Here is a 19,409-nt window from a genome sequence, read left to right on the forward strand (position 1 = left end):
TGCAAAAACTCTTCTTGCAACAACAGAGCAACGCCACTGCCCTGCAAGCTTAAAACCCTCAACACTCGTTCATACTGACCTGCAGAGGACAGCACAAAATAGGTCAATGAACTACATACAGCCTACAAGTTTTCCCAAATTTGATTCCTAGAATAGCTCTCCCATTATGTTTCTGTCCTGAAGCAAGTAGGGGAGGAACAGGAAGACGACTGCTGTGCCATGCCACTATCAGCAGTGAGGGCCAGAGGGATCAACAGGGAGCAAGTTCTGCAGTCCTTGTGTGCTGCTATCTCCATACACACCCCAGACATATACACACACATATTGCACTAGGTCACTGATACACAAGCCTCCTCCCATCAAAAGAGGACATCCTCTCATAGTTGTTTAGTATGGGCACAGCAGAGGATGGGAGCAGAGCAGTAAAGCAGCAATGGAGTCATTTGGATTGCACTGAAGAGATCCAGTTTCTAGTTTCTTTCTGCAGATACAACATGATGAGTGGTCAGAGTACCAACTCTCAGTACTCCATCTTCACTGAAGATTTTCCACAGGAAAGTGGTGGTGTGACATAGGCAGAAAGCTCCAGGGTACTTCAAACACCGTAATAACCTCAGCATCAATTATTCAAATGCATGTCACTGTAAACAGTATTCCTGCTTATCCAAATGTGATTATTCCAACATTCAGAACATCACCCAGCCAAGATGTATGCGTTCAACTGCGTAATATAAGACAATGTTCTCAAAGCACACAGGTCTCAAAAGGTCTATTCGTAATAGAGCTTACCTGTATAATGTACCACACATGTCTGGCCTTTCTTTGGAAATGTCCTTCCTGTTAAAAATAAATAAATTAAAATGCTGTTAAACATCTGCTTAGAAAAGGGGAGATAATTTAAGAAGAGACAGGCTCAAGGTCATTCCCAAATCTTTGCAAGTCAGAATTTTTGTTTGAGAAGACAAAATGACAGCTGAATAGACTGGGTTTTCTTGCCTAAACCTAGTACGTTTAACCTACTGCCCAGTGTAAGAAAGCAGAAACAAGTCATAAGACGACAGAAGCTGAAATGACATCATATAGTGCAGATGAGGCTATGGCTTCTGCTAGCCCTCATCCTTCCATTCAGTGGCTTATGCTACTTGGAAAAAGGGAGGACAGATTACAATTTTCAATGACTACAGATTAAAATAATACAATTCATGCTATCCCTTTATTACTGACCGCATGCAGAGAGTCTGCATTGCTCAAAGCACTTTACATACATACATTGTCTAAGAAATGGAAGAGCTTGAAACATTGCACCAATAATCTTGTTGACCAAGTGTAAGGCAGAGCTTAACAAACTCCCCACCCCCTTAAGGAATAGCTATGTCCTTTTCATAACAATCTGCCCACAAGGAGGGAATCCCTGTGCATCTGCTGCAGACTGGGGCACATCCAGGTTGTATTCTGTTTGCACCAGAAAGGTCTTGTCAAACCACATCACCACCAAACCGAGAATGCACCCTCGAACATGCCCAACCATCAGGGAAGATTGGTTAGGCTTTGCTGCTGGCATTCAGAATGCTTGTCCATGCCCACCATTACAGATCTTCCCATGGAGGAAGTGCTGAGTTCCCAATGAACCAAAGAGTTCCTCAGAACACAGTCAGAAAACTGCTGCTCTTAGGGAGCAGAATGGTCTACAGAGGGGTTAAACAGCCAATAAGCTATTAGAATCCCACTAAAAAGGAAAGTGCCAGCAAGAAGATATTAAGAATATATATATATATATATATATATATATATATATATATATATAACTTCAAATTGCTCAAAGCACTTTACATACATTGTCTAAGAAATGAAAGAGCTTGAAACATTGCACCAATAATCTTGTTGACCCAGTGACCACCCACCATACACAGGGTCCACCAATACTGTTTTCAGGTCACCAGTGTTAACCTGGAATTTAATGCAGCATCTGTAGGGAAAGCCTCTCGTATACACCACCACCTATTTTAAAGCCCACCCACCCCCAAGACCACAGAGAAGTAAGGAATGCTGCTTTCAAAATGGCATCAGGGTGCTTGGATGCAGCACCAGTGTCATGATGCCTACTGCTCCTCTTCCTCTGTAAAGCCGCTCTGCTGGACAGGAGGTACAAAAAGGGACACATTTACTTGGCTTCTGCTGAGCAGAAAACCAAGTTTTCCTCACTGGTGGCTATCACGGGATATGGCTTCTCAGTCAAGATGTGTGGACTTCTGTGTGTACACTAACAACTATATTCAAGAGTCACTGACTGACAAGGCTGAACAAAGGTAACAATGCTGTTTTAGAAGGAATAAAGCTTTTGAGATTTCCCAGGATCCTGCTTCTGCTCAGTGACCCAGAAATGACCATATGGTACCTTCCAGTTCTAAATTCTAGGAAAGTATTCGAAAACCAAGTTGCATTCATTGCAAGAGTTTCCAGTCAAGTCAGAGTACCCTCTATGAACATGGACATTTATTTTGCAACATGACCAACTGATAGCTTTGCCTCATCGGTTACGGTACCTTTCCCTACCATATGCTGCCAACGTGCAATTGTTTCTCATTTCCACAGGTTCCCCCAGAAGTGAACGGCTTTGCTTCTGCTGCAGTTGCAGTACAGGCTTCTTCCATAACAGCCTTTTTCTAGGTTGGCACGGAGAAGCCAGCCTGCTCTATCTGCTGAATGGTGACGATCACATTTTAAGCGGGGAAGTGCAGTGTACTATAATTTGCTCTTGTTACTAAATTACTTCACCACGTTTGGATTTATGCAGCTGTCAGCAAATGCCATTTAAATATCCCTAATCGCTCACGGCTGCTGCTGCCGCTGCCAAAGGAGCAGAAGACTGCAGCCTCCTGATCCCACAGAGCCCTCTGGGCTTTTTCCCTGGTTACCTTGCTCCGGACAGGCACACTCCACCGCATTCTAAGCCAAGGATTCCCAAGCTTTCTTCTGCCCAACCCCTGGAAAAACGCGGCTCCCACCACCACTCCCCTCTTTTGCACTCTTCATTTCTTACCTATGTTGCATGTTCAGAGAACTGTTTTTGAACAGCCTCTTGGTTTCTCTCCCCCACCCCCCACCCCGCAACCTTCCTGGTCCCACCTCCCAGTATCCCGACCCGGGGGGTCACCCAGCAGACATCCTCCTCCACTCTCAAAAACGATCATCCACTACAAGACCCATTAGGAGGCCATCCTTTCCTCAACCCCAGTTTAAGGGGAAAACACTGGATGAGCTTGGCAAGGTGGTAGACAAGCGTGGCAGCCGCAGCGTTTTAAGCACAGAACCGACCCAGAATACAAGGCACTGACCACGAAGGAGAAGAGAGGGCAAGGCGCTGTGCCACTGAGAAGGGATCCACACCGGCGCCTCTCTGGTTTCCAACCCACCCAGCCCCAGCCCCAGCCTCACCCCACAGGAGTCGCATTATGCTCCATCCCCGTCCCGACACCTGGCACCCTTCCCTTCCCCTCCCCTAGCAAGAGACCCTTCCTTCCTTCCTTCCAGGCACATCATCTCCACCACCCCATTCTTCTCTCTTCGGGAGTCCGAGGTCCCCCGCACCAGCTAGCTCCATTTCCCTCAGAAACCGAATTCCCACCTGCCCTCCTGCAGTGACAGGCAGACCTCTCCCCCCCTACCCCGCCCCGCTCTCTCCTGTGCCACAATTCCCTTCCGCTCCGACCCCAGTCTCGGCGCCCCTCAACCCAAGCTACAGGGAGGGCCGGGTAGCGCACCGTCTCCGGGCGAGATGGTCTCGACTTCCACACCCATGGCCGCAATGCTCCAGCTGCAGCACGTGTCCTCCCTGAAGCAGCTCCCAGCAAATACTCTGCCTCCTTCAGTCAGTGCCGGCTCGGCTAGACCAGCGAGCGCTCCCAGCCGACAGACAAGCGCCGCCTGAGCTGTCTATCAGCGGATCCAACCAGTGGGAAGGCCAGGAGGGTGGTTCCTGGCGCCCACACGTCCAATCCCCCTGCTCAGTTGCACAGGAAAGGCGGGGCCCTGGGGGGGGCGGAGCAAGATCTCGGCTGCTCCTCTGCTAGCTTCGTTGGGACCCGCTTTGCTGCGGCAGGAGCAGCGGGGCTTGCTGAATGAAATCCTGCTGCTTCCTCGTGGGAAGCAGCTGCAACAGCAAGAGGCGCGGCGGCTGCTCGTTCCCCAGCGCAGTCCCCGTTTCTCAAATGAGTGCGTGGAAATGATCAGGGGCCGTATGGTGGCTTCTCTCTCTCTTTCCCCCTTATAGCACAACAGGGACTTTGCTCTGCTGAGTTCGTCCTTGATGCTGAGTCCATCGCGGAATGCGACACCATTCCGTAGGACGGGTGCGCTTTTGGCCAGGTGCGAAGAAGACACGTAGCCAATCCTGGCCCGGTTCCTCGACACCAAGGTCTGCAGTGGCATAATTGTTTCCACTAATCTTGGAAACAATTATGTTTCCTATTAAAATAACAGAGATTCTGCCGGTTAACATAAAATAACATCCCGCAGCTACTGTCAACCAAGAACGCGAGAAGAGCGCTGCTAGAACAGCCTCCGGGTCCGTGATCTCGTCCAGCATCCTGCTTCTCGCAGTGTGGCCACCCAGATGCCTCCAGGAAGCATAAAAAAGAGTACGGACATCACTGAAGGTAGGTTAGGCTAAGGGATTCGCTGTCCCGGCTGGAGCAGTGGTCTGCATGAACTTTAAACAGACAAGCACACCGCCTTTTGAGACATGGCAGTTTCCATTTAAAGAACAAGAGCTTGGGATCAGGGGCGTAGCAAGATTGGAGTGGGCCCAGAGACAATATTTTAAAACGGCCCCCCCCCATTGAAGCTCAGCTCATGAAGTAAAGAAATCTTAAGTGAGGCTGAATAGTGGTCACAAAAAGCATAGTAAAACACACACACATATATATACACGTCATTTAATGGTTCTAGAGAAAGACATGCTGTTCTGGTAGCTCCAGGTCTTAACACTCACATCAATTTTGGAGGCTGAACACAACTGAAGGAAGCCTGGGGGGGCGGTGCGCAGCTGGGGGAGTCAGTCATGTGACTTGCCTCTGGGGGGCCCCCAAGGCAGTGGGCCCCCAGACAGCTGTCTCCCCTTGCCCTATTATAGTTACGCCCCTGCTTGGGATGGATTCAGCCAACCAGGGGAGTTTCACCCTTCAGCAACTTAGGAACAGAGGAAGCTGCCATATACTGAGTCGGTCAGACCCATTGGTCTATCTAGCTCTAGTATTGTCCACACAGACTAGCAGTGGCTTCTCCAAGGTTGCAGGCAGGAATCCCTCTCAGCCCTATCTTGGAGAAGCCAGGGAGGGAACTTGGAACCTTCTGCTCTTCCCAGAGTGGCTCCATCCCCTGAGGGGAATATCTTGCAGTGCTCACACGTGTAGTCTCCCATTCATATACAACCAGGGCGGACCCTGCTTAGCTAAGGGGACAAGTCCTGCTTGCTACTGATCAGCTCTTCTCTTACCTAGGGAAGATCTTTGTCTCTGTTTCCCTTTCAGGCATTCTCAAAGTCAAAGCAACTTAAGGAGAAAGGATCTCCCCCCACCCACATACATATACACACACACCACACCAATTGGTTAAGCAATATAAGGCTGATCACAGTCGAAGTATCCACACTGAGCCAGTGGAAGTCTTGGACAGGCAAAGCCGGAAGGGCCAGCTGGGTAGAGCTCTGCTACTTTTGGGGACATCAGCTGCCACTCATTTTTAAATTGCTCCCTCCCTTGTTTTAGTGCAAGTGTTCAGATGCGACAGGACACTTACTGGCTCCACCCTATCTATGGCCTTGAGAATATTAAAGTATGCTCCATGAGGGCAACAGGTTTCACTGTGCACAAAGTGCAGAGACTGAGAACCTATTCAAAGTAATGTCACAGTGGAATCTGGCTCAAAACCAATCCAGTGTGGAGTAGCAGTGGTTCCCAATATGTTTCTGGGCAAAATTCAAATTTCTGGTTTATTGCTTTAAAGCCCTAAACAGCATAGGACCAAACAACCTGAAGGGCCACCTCCCCATTATGAATCTGCATGCCTCTTCAGATCTTTTAGGAGGCCCTCGTGCATGTTCTATTACTTTCTGAGGTTCTGTTGGCAGTGACATCAGAGATGGCTTTCTCCATGGTGGTGCCTACTCTGTGGAACTCTCTGCTATGTGGAGTGCAATTGGCCTGCTGTGTGCCTGGTTTTTGCTGGAGGTTGAAAATGCTACTATTTATTTGATTTTTAGTCTACTTTCCAGTAGGCTTATGAGATCACTCGGCATTCCGTCCATCCGCATGTGTATCCCCCATCAACTTTGCAATGCCTGGACCAATATGAACCAAATTGGATACAGTTGTAGGGAAACAGAGGGACACCTCAATGGCATAGTTTGTGATGATGTCATCCACCCTAGTTTAAGATGGCAGATGTGTAAACATTTGAGGTGCAAAGGGGCTAACTTGTGAACTGCCTCACCGATTTGAACCAAATTTAGTCCATTTGTGGGGATAGAAAAAGGAAAGTAGGCAGATCAGTCCTTACTAGAACAACTTGTTTCTCTCTCCTTGTGTGTGTCTCTCTCTCTTAGTGCTATTTTATTAGTTTTTGTTGGGTTTTTCTCTGCTCTTGTGGTGTTGATGATTTGTTTCTAGTACAATCTGCTCTGGTTATACAATCTTTTCACTTAAATCAATTTTAAACTTTCTGCAAATACAGGAATTACTGTAGATGTGTCTTCATAAAAATGGGATTTACCTTGGTTTTCTTGCTGATTGGTGTTGTCTCATGACAAAACTTGCTCCAGTGCTCAGCTGGTCCTGGTATTGTTTTCCTCTTTACTTTGTGTCCCCCTGCTGCCACATTACAGCCATTCTCGTCTGCTATCGATCTATCTAATAGACCATCTGATATGTTTATCCCTAGGCAGTGTCCACGATTTAAAAGTACAGCAACTGAAAGCATATGGGAGAAATGGAATCAGGGCCCAGTTATGCTGCTCCTGGCCCACTGTTGAAGTTGTAGAGGCAGAGGACTGAGGCCTGAAAGACCAAGGGTAAGTGCCTGGAGCAGGGCCAAAGGCTCTAAGGCCCATGCCACACTGAGGCCCTAAGCTCTGCCTAGCTTAAAGAGGCCCCCCTAGCAGTGGCGGTCCGTGAACGCGCTGCTGCAGGGGCAGCGGGAGGCACCTTTATGAGTACATGAATTCAGTGCTTACCTCCGCTCCTGCCGCACCTGAACGCTGTTTGGCGAAGCAGCATGCCACCCAGCAGCCCCTGTGGTGGGGAATCTCCTCTGCCACTCACCTGGCCACTGGCGGGGGCTCGGCTCTGTGGAAGCCAGGTGAGTGGCAGAGGTGCTTCCCCACCGTAGGGGCTGCTGGGTGGCACGCTGCTTCGCCGAACAGCGTTCAGGTGTGGCGGGAGCGAAGGTAAGCACCGAATTCATTTACTCGCAAAGGTGCCTCCCGCGGCCCCCCCCCCCCCGCGGTGTGTTCACGGACCGCCACTGCCCCCCAAGCACTTTAAAACATCACTCCCCTCCCTTCGCTGCGCTGCTTACAGTTACAGCAGTGTTCGTCAGACTAGGTGAAGGCTGCTTGTCACTCTAATAGCTGGCGTGGGTCTAAACCAGGCCCTGGTCTAATAAAATCTCAATATAACTTACAGTTATTTCTCCACGGGTATATAAACTCAAGATGATAAATAGTTGTGCAGCCCTATGTGCATATTTTTGTCTTATCCAAATGATAAATGTCTGTTTTAGAGTCTGTGTTGCCTTTCTCCCTAGTTTTCAACGAACTGTGTAAAACTTGAAATTTTGTCCCGTTTTGGTAGTCAGACTGGGGCCCCTCATAATGTGATGCCCTGAGTTGCAGCTTACTTAGGTTGTGCCTAAATCCGGCATGGCTGTGGAGCCTAAATCGTAAGCAAGCACAGTATGCAACTGTAGAATGTCTTTACTGCTTACGTGGTAATGACAGGAGTCACAACTTACAATATTATTTGTGGTGGTGTTGATCGGTTAATTTGTAAATCCCTTAACTCTTAAAACAGGAGGCTTTTTGAACCTGAAATGTCAGTTATTTTTCAAAAAAGCAAATGCTTTGATTCATATCTCCTCCAACAACAGGACTAACCTTCACATAATTCATGAACATCAAATAGGGTCATAACATGTATACATAGCAATTGACTGGGAAAGCTGAAGCCATTAAAATGATGCATTCATGATCTCCACACAGATTATGCTGCATAACTTGCTTGCACTTTATGTTCTGTTGAATAAAATGAGACTATTTTAACCCTCAAATTTATAACTACAACTATTTTTAATCAAATCGATTAAAGGCATGTTTCAGTGGGATACTGTTTTGAAATAATTCCAACTTCCAAAAAGATAACTTTAAGGTTTCTCATTTATTAGCAAAGAAAAAATTGTCAAAGAAAACAATCCTGACTTCTCCAGATAAAATGTTTAAACCACTGTAACTCAAAATTTTTCATCTGATTATCTGAAATTTAGACAGCTTGAACAGCTCACCAAAGAGATTTGTCAAACCAAAGTTCATATTAACAGGATGATTGATTGATTGATTAAGTGCCGTCAAGTCGGTATCGACTCTTAGTGACCACATAGATAGATTCTTTCCAGGATGATCTGTCTTCAACTTGGCCTTTAAGGTCTCTCAGTGGTGCATTCGTTGCTGTCATAATCGAGTCCATCCACCTTCCTGCTGATCGTCATTGCTTAAATCTTTTATTGTTAATAAGTTGTTACTGAAGTAACAAAAAGCTGAAGTAAAAAATAAATAATACATAAATAAGATGGTCTCCTGTCCCCAAAATAGCCACTGAATGGCGCAGCGGGGAAGTAACTTGCTTAGAGAGCAAGAGGTTGCTGGTTCGAATCCCCGCTGGTACATTTCCCTGAAACACCAATAGTGGGCAGCAGTGATATAGGAAGATGCTGAAAGGCATCATCTCATACTGTGTGGGAGATGACAATGATAAACCCCTCTTGTATTCTACCAAGAAAGCCACAGGGCTTGGTGGTCGCCAGGAGTTGACTTTACCTTCCTTTACTTGTCCCCAAAGGGCTCACAATCTAAAAAGAAACCTCAGGCAAATACCACCAACAGCCACTGGAAGGATGCTGTGCTGGGTCTGGATAGGGTCAGTTGCTCTCCCCCTACTAAATATAAAAGAATCACCACTTTAAAGGTGTTCTCTTTTGCTCAGTTAGCAGGGGTTGGCAAAGAAGACAAATTTACGTAGACACCTGTATATCACTGATTAAGCCCCCATATATTTCCTACAGTCTTCATCCCCAGCGGAGGTGGTACTTGACCCAATTTACTGACAATGTCATATTTTGAAAATAGACAGCTCTGCAACCCGTGATTGGAAGCACGAGAATATACTAGGAAAACCCATATCTAGTGAAACTCTCCCTTCTATTAGGTACTGAGTCTTCTCAGGGTCTACAGGAAATGTAAGAATGGGCAGAAAGTTCCAAGAGGAAGTGCAAGGGAGGAAAAGCTAGATTTCAGAAATAGATTTGAACTAGGCAGCCATTATTCAAGAAGGGAAGAGTAACATGGAAAGCTCACACATCAGGTGAAAACCGTTCTAGCCTCCTGGAAGTGTCAGCTTCCCACATTGAGGGTTGACCTGCATGCGGTATTTTCAGACACGCAGCCCCTCACATGAACCTGAGAGGACGCAGCAATGTCAAGGACCATCTGTGTGCCCAAAGAGCTGAGTTGGCTCAGAGCTGCCACTGAGACATTTATTGGTGGATTTCTGTTGTACAGTCATGCTTTCCCAAATGAAGAAAACTGATAGTATTGGTGTTTCCCCTGTTCGGTCTGGATTTCTCCCAGTGTGCCTAGTCTGTAACACTTCACATCTTCCTGGGGCTAAGAAGAAAACATGTTGAGAACATAATTGGATATAAGACATCTCTGAAATACTGTGCTAAAATATATGACCTTCTACAGAATGGCCCTATTTGAACGCCTTGTTGTGTATACAACAATTGCGGGGGGGGGGTGGATAGACTGTTTTTGTTTGCTTTCAAGTCTGAATGCATCCGGTTTTTTCTGGCCTCTGTGTCCAACTTGCATTTGTTATGTCAAAAACATTGTGTTCATTTTGTACTTCAGAAGACTGAATGTATGTAATCATACTGAGATCAAGGCTCAACTGTGGAAGACACCAAAATAGCCTTTAGTAAGAGGGAAGTGTTTACTATTTACATATCAAAACTGCAGTCCTAAATTTAATTACCAGAAAATTGGGGAGAGGGGGTCCTTCTCTCAATTTGTAGTAGTAACAGTAGCCAAGGGCATAGACTTCTCTATTTCTGGGGGGTGGGGCATGAGGCACATGGGAGGAGAGGTCTTGTGGTAGCAATCATGAATTCTCCCTTTTGCTAAGCAGGGCCTACCCTGGCTTACATTTGATTGGGAGACTGCATTTGAGCAGTGTAAGATCTTCCCTTTGGAGTGGGGCCGCTCTGGGAAGAACAGTTGCATGTCAGCATTCTGTGCGTGTGTGTGTCTGTCCATGTGTTCTCCCCATCAACTTCACAACGCCTGGACCAATATGAACCAAATCGGGTACAGTTGTAGGGACACATAGGGATACCTCAACGGCATAGTTTGTGATGATATCATCCACCCCAGTCCAAGATGGCAGACGATGGCAGGACTGACTGTGTTGTTCAACTGACGGATGAACTTGAGCATGAGAGCTTGCTGATGCTACCTGGCAGCTGAGGGGTGGGAGGTGGCATTGCCTTCCCCAGGAAATCCAGAGGCGGGCTTGAGCCCCACCACCTCCACCTGGCAGCCCAGCAGGAGTATTGCCCCCTCTGGGAAATCCTGGAGGGGGCTTGAGTCCCGCTGCCCCCAAGAAGTTTACGCCCTTGTCAGTAGTCAAGTATTTAAGGAAACGTCTTGTTCGTTATGAACCCCACCGCCCATTGAGATAATCAGGAGAGGTCTGTCTGCATTTGCCACCAGCTCGTCTGGTGGCCACTCAGGGATGGGCCTTCTCAGTTGCTGCCCCGAGGCTTTGGAATGCGCTCCCTAGTGAAATAAGAGCCTCCCCATCTCTGACAACTTCTAAAAAGTCTTTAAAGATGCATCTGTTCACCCAAGCTTTTAATTAATATTGTTTTAATGGTTTAAAAATTTTAAATTGTAATGTTTTAAACTTTTTTAAAAAACTAATGTTTTACTTTCTGTTTTTATTTTGTTGTAAACTGCCCAGAGATGCAAATTTTGGGTGGTATAAAAATATGTTAAATAAATAAATAAATAAATAGTAAGGAAGCAACAGGCAATCTCGCTCAGAACGGACCACTCTTATCATATCCAAGATCAGGAGATGGTAGCAGTAAAATAATACAATTTAAACTAAAACTAATTAAGAATAAGACATTACAGCAGCACTTGGCTGAAGCTACTGCGTCTGCATCGTCGCCATCTTAACCCTGCCTGCTGACAGTAGTAAGAGTATGAGACTGAGATCAGCTTCATACCTTGACATCCATCCGTGAATCTGCATATCGCTGCCAAGTTTCTAGTGAGAGAGAGATTATTGATACACCACTTCTGACAGTGAGCAGATTTTAAATAATTAAAAGTGTTGCTTCTGAAAAATCTGTGTGCACATTTCATACAAAGCACTGCATACAATATTAAGTGAAATTTTAGCAGTAACACAAAGTCATTGTGTGGGCTCTTTGTTCTTCGGCTTGATACCAGGTTGGCTTAATAATGTCTCTCTATTAAATGAGCCTATATGGGCTTTCTCAGTAGGTCATTCAATTTGTTTCAGAAGGACGTCTTCCTGAGAAAGCCCATTTGGTATAGGGCCATTATTTAGCCAATATAGTAACAAGTGGAAGATTATATTTCTGTTTGTGACCAAGAACTATTCCATTGCTTTCAATGGGACTTGAAACCTGATCCTATGCATGATGCTTCAAATGTAAGGCCCGGTGAATTCACATATGCCTATAGTTTTAGTTGTGTTTAACAGTGGCCGTTGTGTCCATTAACTGGAGCTGCTGTGAACTTTCATTGGCATTTTAGATATGCCACATGCTGGGCTTAAAGTCTGTATCAGGGCAACACTCTGCCCTGATTTAACTCAGACTTGCAAAGTGCCAATCATCTGATTGTCCAAGGAAAGCAAAAACCACCTCCAGTCAATTCAGCACAGAAACGTTTGTGAACTGGAGGAGATCAGGTGCTTTTTCTCTCTCAGGCCCCCCAGTGTGCTTAAAATACTACAATGGCCAGTAAAATGTTTTGTAAGCTAGCAACCTTTGTGTATTGATTTGCAAGGCTGCTTTATCAGATTCTAGAGTGCCTGTGAAACTGGCAGGGCACCACCTAGTGGCTGGTTTTACCTCTGTGAACCAATGAACAGTACTTTTCAGACCAAAAGTGTACAATTAGTGCATTGTTCTGCTGTTATACAATGTACGAGTCATATTTTCCTCTTAATGGAATCTCAGATAAAAGGCATTTTCTTTGGAATCCTCTCTGCTCTATTTCATGGGCAAAAAAATCTCATGAAATCCCCAAGGCCTCATTTATTTCCATTAATATCTAGGCAGGAAAAACACACAAAAGCATCACATTGACCTGCTGACAATTTTTGAATTGATTGTTTTAATTGATGTTTCATTATTTTTATTGTGCTGAGCCTGATTTCTTCTTTCTTTTAGCCCTCTGGTCAGCTGCTAAATGATTAGGCTTTTACTGGGTGTTTGAAAATTATTTGCTATTATATAGTTAATATATTAAAATTAATATTTTTGAAATTTTGTTTCAGAATTTAAAAGTGGGACATAAAATAAAATTCAATTAAAAACTGGCTGCTGTATTTCTCCTAGGAGCCTCTGCCTTTGTTTCAACTACACTGATATCAGGGGATGATCATTCTAACTGCCATGGAAGGCTGAGTGAGAGCATCTGTGATGGAAGCAAAAGGTCTGTTTGGCTGGGAGAAATGCCTTATGCAGGTCATAGGGAAAGGAGAACCTGTGTGCTGAAGAAAGGCTGGACAGCTATGGTCCAAGAACCTGATGAGCTAAGACCGGGGTGGGCAAACCTGGCCCTCCAGCTTTGGTTGAACTTCAGCTCCCATCATCCCCAGCCACAGTGTCCAATAGCAAGGGATGATGGGAGTTGTAGTTCAACAACAGCTGGAGGGCCAAACTGTTGCCCACCCCTGAGCTAAAAGTTAGTTGAGGAAACAAAGGAGCAAAGCATGAGTCCTATCCTGACATTACCTTGTATGTGTGTATAGGTATCTGTACAAATGTACGTGTCTATACGCATGCACATGTGTTTGTGTGAGTTACTGCACATGTGTGTGTTTCAGAATTGAACCTGGTAACAGGATCCCTCAAATGAGGGTACAGATGACATGACTACTGTACCTGCACTGAACAGAATGTGTAAATAACTGTACATACATACACATCTGTATTTGTATAAATATTGGTTGGATCCTAACTTCATCAAGTGAAACCAAGCCATGCAAGGTATCTTCCTCGGTGTTCCCCCCGAAAAACCTCTTTTGAGGGCTAGGGACCCTTGAGAAGGAGGTGAGACGGGGCATGGGGAGGATGAGACATCTCCCGTAAGTGGGAGCACTGCTCACTGAAAGTGCCCACACCCAATTTCCAGGAACTCACCTCTCCCCCTGCAGCCACCCCACTTCCTTCCGCCATTCCCCATTCTTCAGGAGAAGTGGTGAGGAGGGCGGCTCGGGGGCTGTTGTGGAGAGAGAAGAGGTGGATAAAAATCCCTTGAGCTTCATTCTGCTCATGCATTAAGATCACCCATTGTGAACATCTGCCATTTTCTCTGACCCAGACTTTAAGATGCCAGAGTTCGGCACAGCAATATGTAAAAAAAGGTAATAAAGATAGATGTTCCTCTGGGCATGTACAGAGCACTTTTCATTCACTACTGAGTAACTGCAGGTTGCTTAGATGTATGTGACACACATAAAATGTGGCACTCAGGCACCACTCAGGCCCAGCTTTCCTCTTCCTAGAAATATAAAATTTGGGCTAGAAAAGTGAAAGGAGAGCAAATGCAAAAGAAAAGTCTGGTATTGATCAGATTGTCATCCATAGAGGACAGCATCCTGTTTATATTTTGTTTCCTTTTGTTTCCTTGTCACTTACAGTGCTTGTAAGTGCTGGCAAAACGGAGTACTAGTCTCTTTTCCTTATTCTTCAAGGATAAGATTACATCTTCTTAGTCTTCTTTCCTTCAAAGGTTGTCAAAGCAGAAGTGTCAGGTCATTATTTCATTCTGCAGCTGCATTAATCTTCAGGGTGTAGGTGCTGTCCTCTGTTTAGTAAGGAAGAGGCCATTATTCACTGACGGTATTAGAGTGCTATTTTTAAATGCAGCCCCAGCCTTTAAGAGTTAAATATAGGCTTCCAAGAAAATGTCATCAAAGAGAACGGTAATTAGTTAAACCTCATTAGACATCACATGAGAGAGAGAGAGAGGGAGAGAGTGCTCCTCCCAGGAAAAGGGTCTAGTAAGAGCAGCCTTGAGTTATCTCTATACTCAGGGCAGCAACAGAGTTACACAGTGGAGGAGGCTGGGTGCTTAAAGGAAAAAGGAACAATCTCATTCGCCAGGAAGGAAACCCCTCTTCAATCAAAGAGTGTGGGCTTACTCAAGCTGTTCTGATGAATCCGGTGGAATTCCTACTTTGGAGCCAACCGCAGTAATAAGGAGATTGAAAGGATGGAGCTAGGAAAGGCTAAACTACTGCGAACCGGTCTCAACGCTTTGTACCAGGCTATACACCCTATGCATGGGATCGCCTGGACAGATGGCAAGCAAGTGGCCCTGACTGCATTGCACTTCCATAACAAGGAGCTGAGGTTCGGGGACTCGAGCGTGATTGGTCAGTTTGAACACGTCCATGGTCTTTACTGGAGCCTGAGTTGTTCTCCCAACACGCCAGCTCTGCTTGCAGTGCAGCATAAAAAGCATGTTAGCATTTGGCAGCTGAGCCAGAATGTTTTGGAAAAGAATAAGCTCTTGGTTTCTCAGACCTGTGAAATTGGGGAGCCGTTCCAATTGCTTCCCCAGGGCTGCGTGTGGCACCCAAAGAGGGACATTTTGTGTGTACTTACCAAAAGGGATGCTTCTGTTTTATATGCAGTCCGTTCAGATAATTCAAGGGTTAAAGCAGATATCAAGAGCAGCGGTCTCATCCACTGTGCCTGTTGGACTAAGGATGGTAATCGTTTAGTTGTGGCTATAGGCAGTGCTCTTCATTCCTATATATGGGATGATGCCCAGAAAACATTAAATGCTTGTTCCTTTTGCCCAGTGTTTGATGTTGGAGGCTACATCTGTGCTATTGAAGCCACTTTGGACTTTCAAATTGCTGTCGCTACTGAACTTCCTCTTGATAAAATCTGTGGCTTAAATGCAGGTATTGCATTTGAATTGCCAGCAGGTACTGAAACAGGTTCTCTAACATCACAATCTACTTTGGTACTTGGGGATGAGGAATACTCTATGGACCTGAGAAGGAAGTCCATAGATTCAGATAAATCAATAGCAGTCGATTCAGTAGCTTCCTCTTCATCCGGCCCTGTGGATTTAACTCATATCCTTGCAAACCACCGGAGGTCAGATCCTAGTCCTCTCATTCCTTTGAGAAGAAAAGACTACCCTTCAGGAGCTGGCCAAGATTCTTCGCACTTGATCTTAGTGACTTTTGAAGGAAAGGTGACCACAACCAGAAAAGTCAGCATTCCAGGCATTTTGGTTCCCGATATCATTGCTTTTGACCTTAGAGCTCAAATTGTGGCAATAGCATCAAATACTTGTAACATTGTTCTGATCTATTCAGTAACTTCGTCCTGTATGCCCAACATTCAACAAATCCAACTAGAGAAAAGTGAACGGCCCAAAGGCCTATCCTTTTTGACAGATAAACTTTTGTTAATTTTGATTGGGAAGCAGAAATTCATTGATCCCGCACTTATTCCATCATCTAATTCAGACAGATATATAATCCGGCTGATGATCAAGGAATTAATATTTGAAGAAGAATCATCAGCAAAATCTAGTGCTACCCAAAGTCTGCCTTTCAGTTTTGAGTCTTCTGTAAACATTCCAGGGAAAAGGAAGTATTTTGAGAACCTTGCATCAGAAGATCATGCTGTAGGAAGGGAGCTCTTAATACCAGGCAGCACTATTATTCAGTCTCCTAGTGGAAGACGACAAATGTTGGCAGAAGTTAAAAGTCCTAGTTATGAGCAAAGCTCATCATCCAGTGTGAGCGATTTTGATGAGAAAAGAGTCTCAGGTGACCCATCTATTGCTCTAGAAACTTTGGATGCTGAACCAATCAATCGGTCAGTAGCCCTATTTGGTCTTGGAACACCTACTAGGTTTTCCAATAGACCAATTTCTCCGAAAGTGATGCAAGAAACTTTAAATTATCCTAAAAACAACAGCCTGTCTGGTGAAAAAGGAGCAAGTCAGATATCCAGAAATCTGGAAAGATTGTGTGGCAGCTTCAATGACTTACAACTTCGACTTCAAGAACTAATAGACTTCACTAAAAATGGGAAGAGATTGTCTCTAGCCTACCCATCTTTTCAAGAACCACCTTTTGTTCACATCATCTACCAGGTAACTATATTAACTTTATAAACATTCTCCCAGGTAACTTTTTTTCTTAGAAACATTGCAACATGTTAAGGGACTTTTAGTCTTCAGCTTAATTAGCAGGTTTCACATGCGTATCATGTTGTAATTGATTTTAAAAAGTTAAATTACTGCTCATAGGAACAATGGTTGTTATGTCTGATATTCTACACAAAGTTCAGCTCTTCCTTTGCTGCTCAGATTAATTGCCAGTAAATATATTAAAAATGTCATTTTACTGCCGTATGTGTATGCTTTGAATGATTTGAATCTTTTAGAGGGACTTTGGTAAGTTATTTAACCCACATCTGTTAGTAAGAATTTGTAAGCTTCAGAGGCTAGTGAACCTTACAACATAAACGTGCTAAAGAAATATAGGACAATAATGTGTGATTAAGTAATGAAGTAATTTTAAAAGTCAAAATTCATGTGTCAGAGTTCATTTTCCTTCACAAGTGTACAAGAGGTTCCTCTCTGTTACCTTTCTTTTTCATGAGATCTGCCCTCCCCTTCCAATACTCTTTAAGGTAATAATGTCTCAAATGTTTTGCTACTATTTTATTTCTTTGATTTCTAGTCGTCATTTTAGTGTTTTCTGTGCACATGACATTATTGAGCTTTTCCCCATGATGCTTAGTTAGTAATTTAGTTGTGTTATATTAAATGAACTGGAGCATAAAAAGCAATTGTTTATATTTTGAATAGTTCAAAGAGATTTTCATCACAATATATTTCTCTCTCTCTCTCTCTCTCTCTCTCACTCACACACACACACACACACACGTTCTTCTCTTACTAGTATCTAAGAAGCCTCTCCTCTCTGAGTTGCTCTTGATTCTTCCCAAAGAGATTTTCTCGTTCCTAAGTCATGTGATTAAAATATATATGTATGGCATGGAGATAGATTCTGTATCCTTGGATGACACAGGCAGAAAACCATGTGTGGGTAGCTTTCTGACTGGAGTAACAGTCACAAAATGTACTTGTGTACTGGATGTACTGATGTGAACTAATTTTGTCTGAGGCAAGCCAGGTCAACTCTAAGGCAAATGGGACCCTTGTTCTGATAGCTGCCGCCACCATTGAATGGCTGTAACGTCTCTATACAATTCCCCTCCCCTCCCCTCCAGCCACACCTGGACTGTATTTGTTAGGCCTTGCCCAGCCACTTGGTCAGAACTGAAGCACAACTCTTTTTAATGCAGCAGCATAGGAGTAGCTGTGGGGATGGGATGGGATAGGGAGGAGGAGGAGGCGGTGGCGGTGAGAAGAGGACCTAGGTGGGATAAACGAGAAGTCTGGGCAGTCCAGATAAGCCATACAGGCCTGTGAGGCACCTGCTAGGACCCCGGATTAGCCTTGCATTAGGAATGAATTATGTAAGTAGTAGCCAAGTTATGTAGGGCAGGTTTGTGCCAATAGACCTTAGTTGAAGTTCTTCATGTTTTATCTTATTTTCTCTTCGCTATCCCTGCGCTTTTTTTAGTATGTTTCCTGTACAAATGCACTTCTTCCTTTCAAAGTTCTGGGCTGTTCTTTAATTTGGGTAATTAAAAAAAGTAACACAATGCATGCACAGACAGATATGTACTCTTACACAGACCTGTTGCTTAGTTGATGGCATATACAAAAACCAGGGAGGACTTTAGGCATCTCTGGGTAGTCACGGGACTACCCTTGATCTTAGCCAAAAGGCCGAGAAGCGACAAGAACGCCTCCCTGCATGTGGCCAACAAAAATGTAACAAGATGTCTGTTGCTAGGGGTTGCTTGAAAGGGTAGATATGAACAAAATACAGAGGAAATGAAACCTCTGAAGGGTGACAAGTGGAACAATGGTTGGAATGAAGGTCATTGCAAAAAGTGTATTCAAACAAACAAACAAACAAAAAACACCAGGGTCTTCCAGAACATTACAAAAATATGACTCCCCCATCTGCCCTTTGAAGTGGTACAGTCCATATTCCTATTACATCATCTGGAGGCCACACCAATACATGAAGTGGGAGATTTGTACTTTTATTTTTAAAGTAAATAGCAGTCGCAGAATCCACCCTTCAGTTGGACTGAAACCATGGGGCTGATGAAAAGGCTTTACTCCTCCTTCCACATTGTTTTATCAAGTACATATTCTACAGAAACTGTCTGGAGCAGATATGTTTGTAGTATTTTTCAGTATAAACAGCAATTATGATAAGCATTATTAACTGCTGCCAATTCTTGACTGGCAAAAAGACCATCAAGTGTGATGGACATTAAGGAGAGATGGGAAGACAAGATACTGTAATTACTCCAGTCATTAGATCGGTAAGTTCTGTGGATCTCTGCATAAGATTTGTGGATCCTGCTTCCTTCCCCTATGGAATAGATGGTCAACAGGAGAAAGGGGAAATGGGATGGTTAGACTGCATCCTTCCACGCTGCAGAGGACAGGGAGGGAGAGACCATTGAGTGCATCCTACTACTGCTATGTGTGGGCTTCCATAGCTTTCGACTCCGTCTGCCAATACAGCTAATGCTAATGGGTGTGGGTATTTTGTGCCTTTTTGAATGCTGTTTCTGCAGGTAGAGAGATTATCATTAATAGAAGCTGGCCCAGCAACTTGCTCAAAGCCACAGAACAACTCCACACAGCAGGCCCAGAATTTTAATCCAGGTTTCCCAGAATCAGGCCCAGC

General features: G+C 44.6%; 2 protein-coding genes across 2 annotated transcripts in view; one reads left to right on the forward strand and one right to left on the reverse strand.

The window, feature by feature from the left end:
* Positions 1 to 3,917, reverse strand: part of FKBP1B (FKBP prolyl isomerase 1B) — a 57,406-nt gene extending 53,489 nt beyond the window's left edge. The window contains exons 1-2 of the mRNA XM_053285130.1: positions 3,762 to 3,917; positions 790 to 837 (exon numbers count right to left, since the gene is read on the reverse strand). Of these exons, the coding sequence (XP_053141105.1) occupies positions 790 to 837; positions 3,762 to 3,798 (85 nt within the window). The 5' untranslated portion in view covers positions 3,799 to 3,917. The remainder of the gene's footprint in view (positions 1 to 789; positions 838 to 3,761) is intronic.
* A 10,889-nt stretch (positions 3,918 to 14,806) lies between these two features.
* The window catches only part of LOC128340209 (WD repeat and coiled-coil-containing protein-like), a 43,855-nt gene continuing 39,252 nt past the window's right edge, over positions 14,807 to 19,409 (forward strand). Inside the window, exon 1 of the mRNA XM_053285124.1 lies at positions 14,807 to 16,717. Within this exon, the coding sequence (XP_053141099.1) occupies positions 14,807 to 16,717 (1,911 nt within the window). The remainder of the gene's footprint in view (positions 16,718 to 19,409) is intronic.

Source organism: Hemicordylus capensis, chromosome 1 (genome assembly GCF_027244095.1).
Source record: "Hemicordylus capensis ecotype Gifberg chromosome 1, rHemCap1.1.pri, whole genome shotgun sequence".
NCBI classification, from domain to species: Eukaryota; Metazoa; Chordata; class Lepidosauria; order Squamata; family Cordylidae; genus Hemicordylus; species Hemicordylus capensis.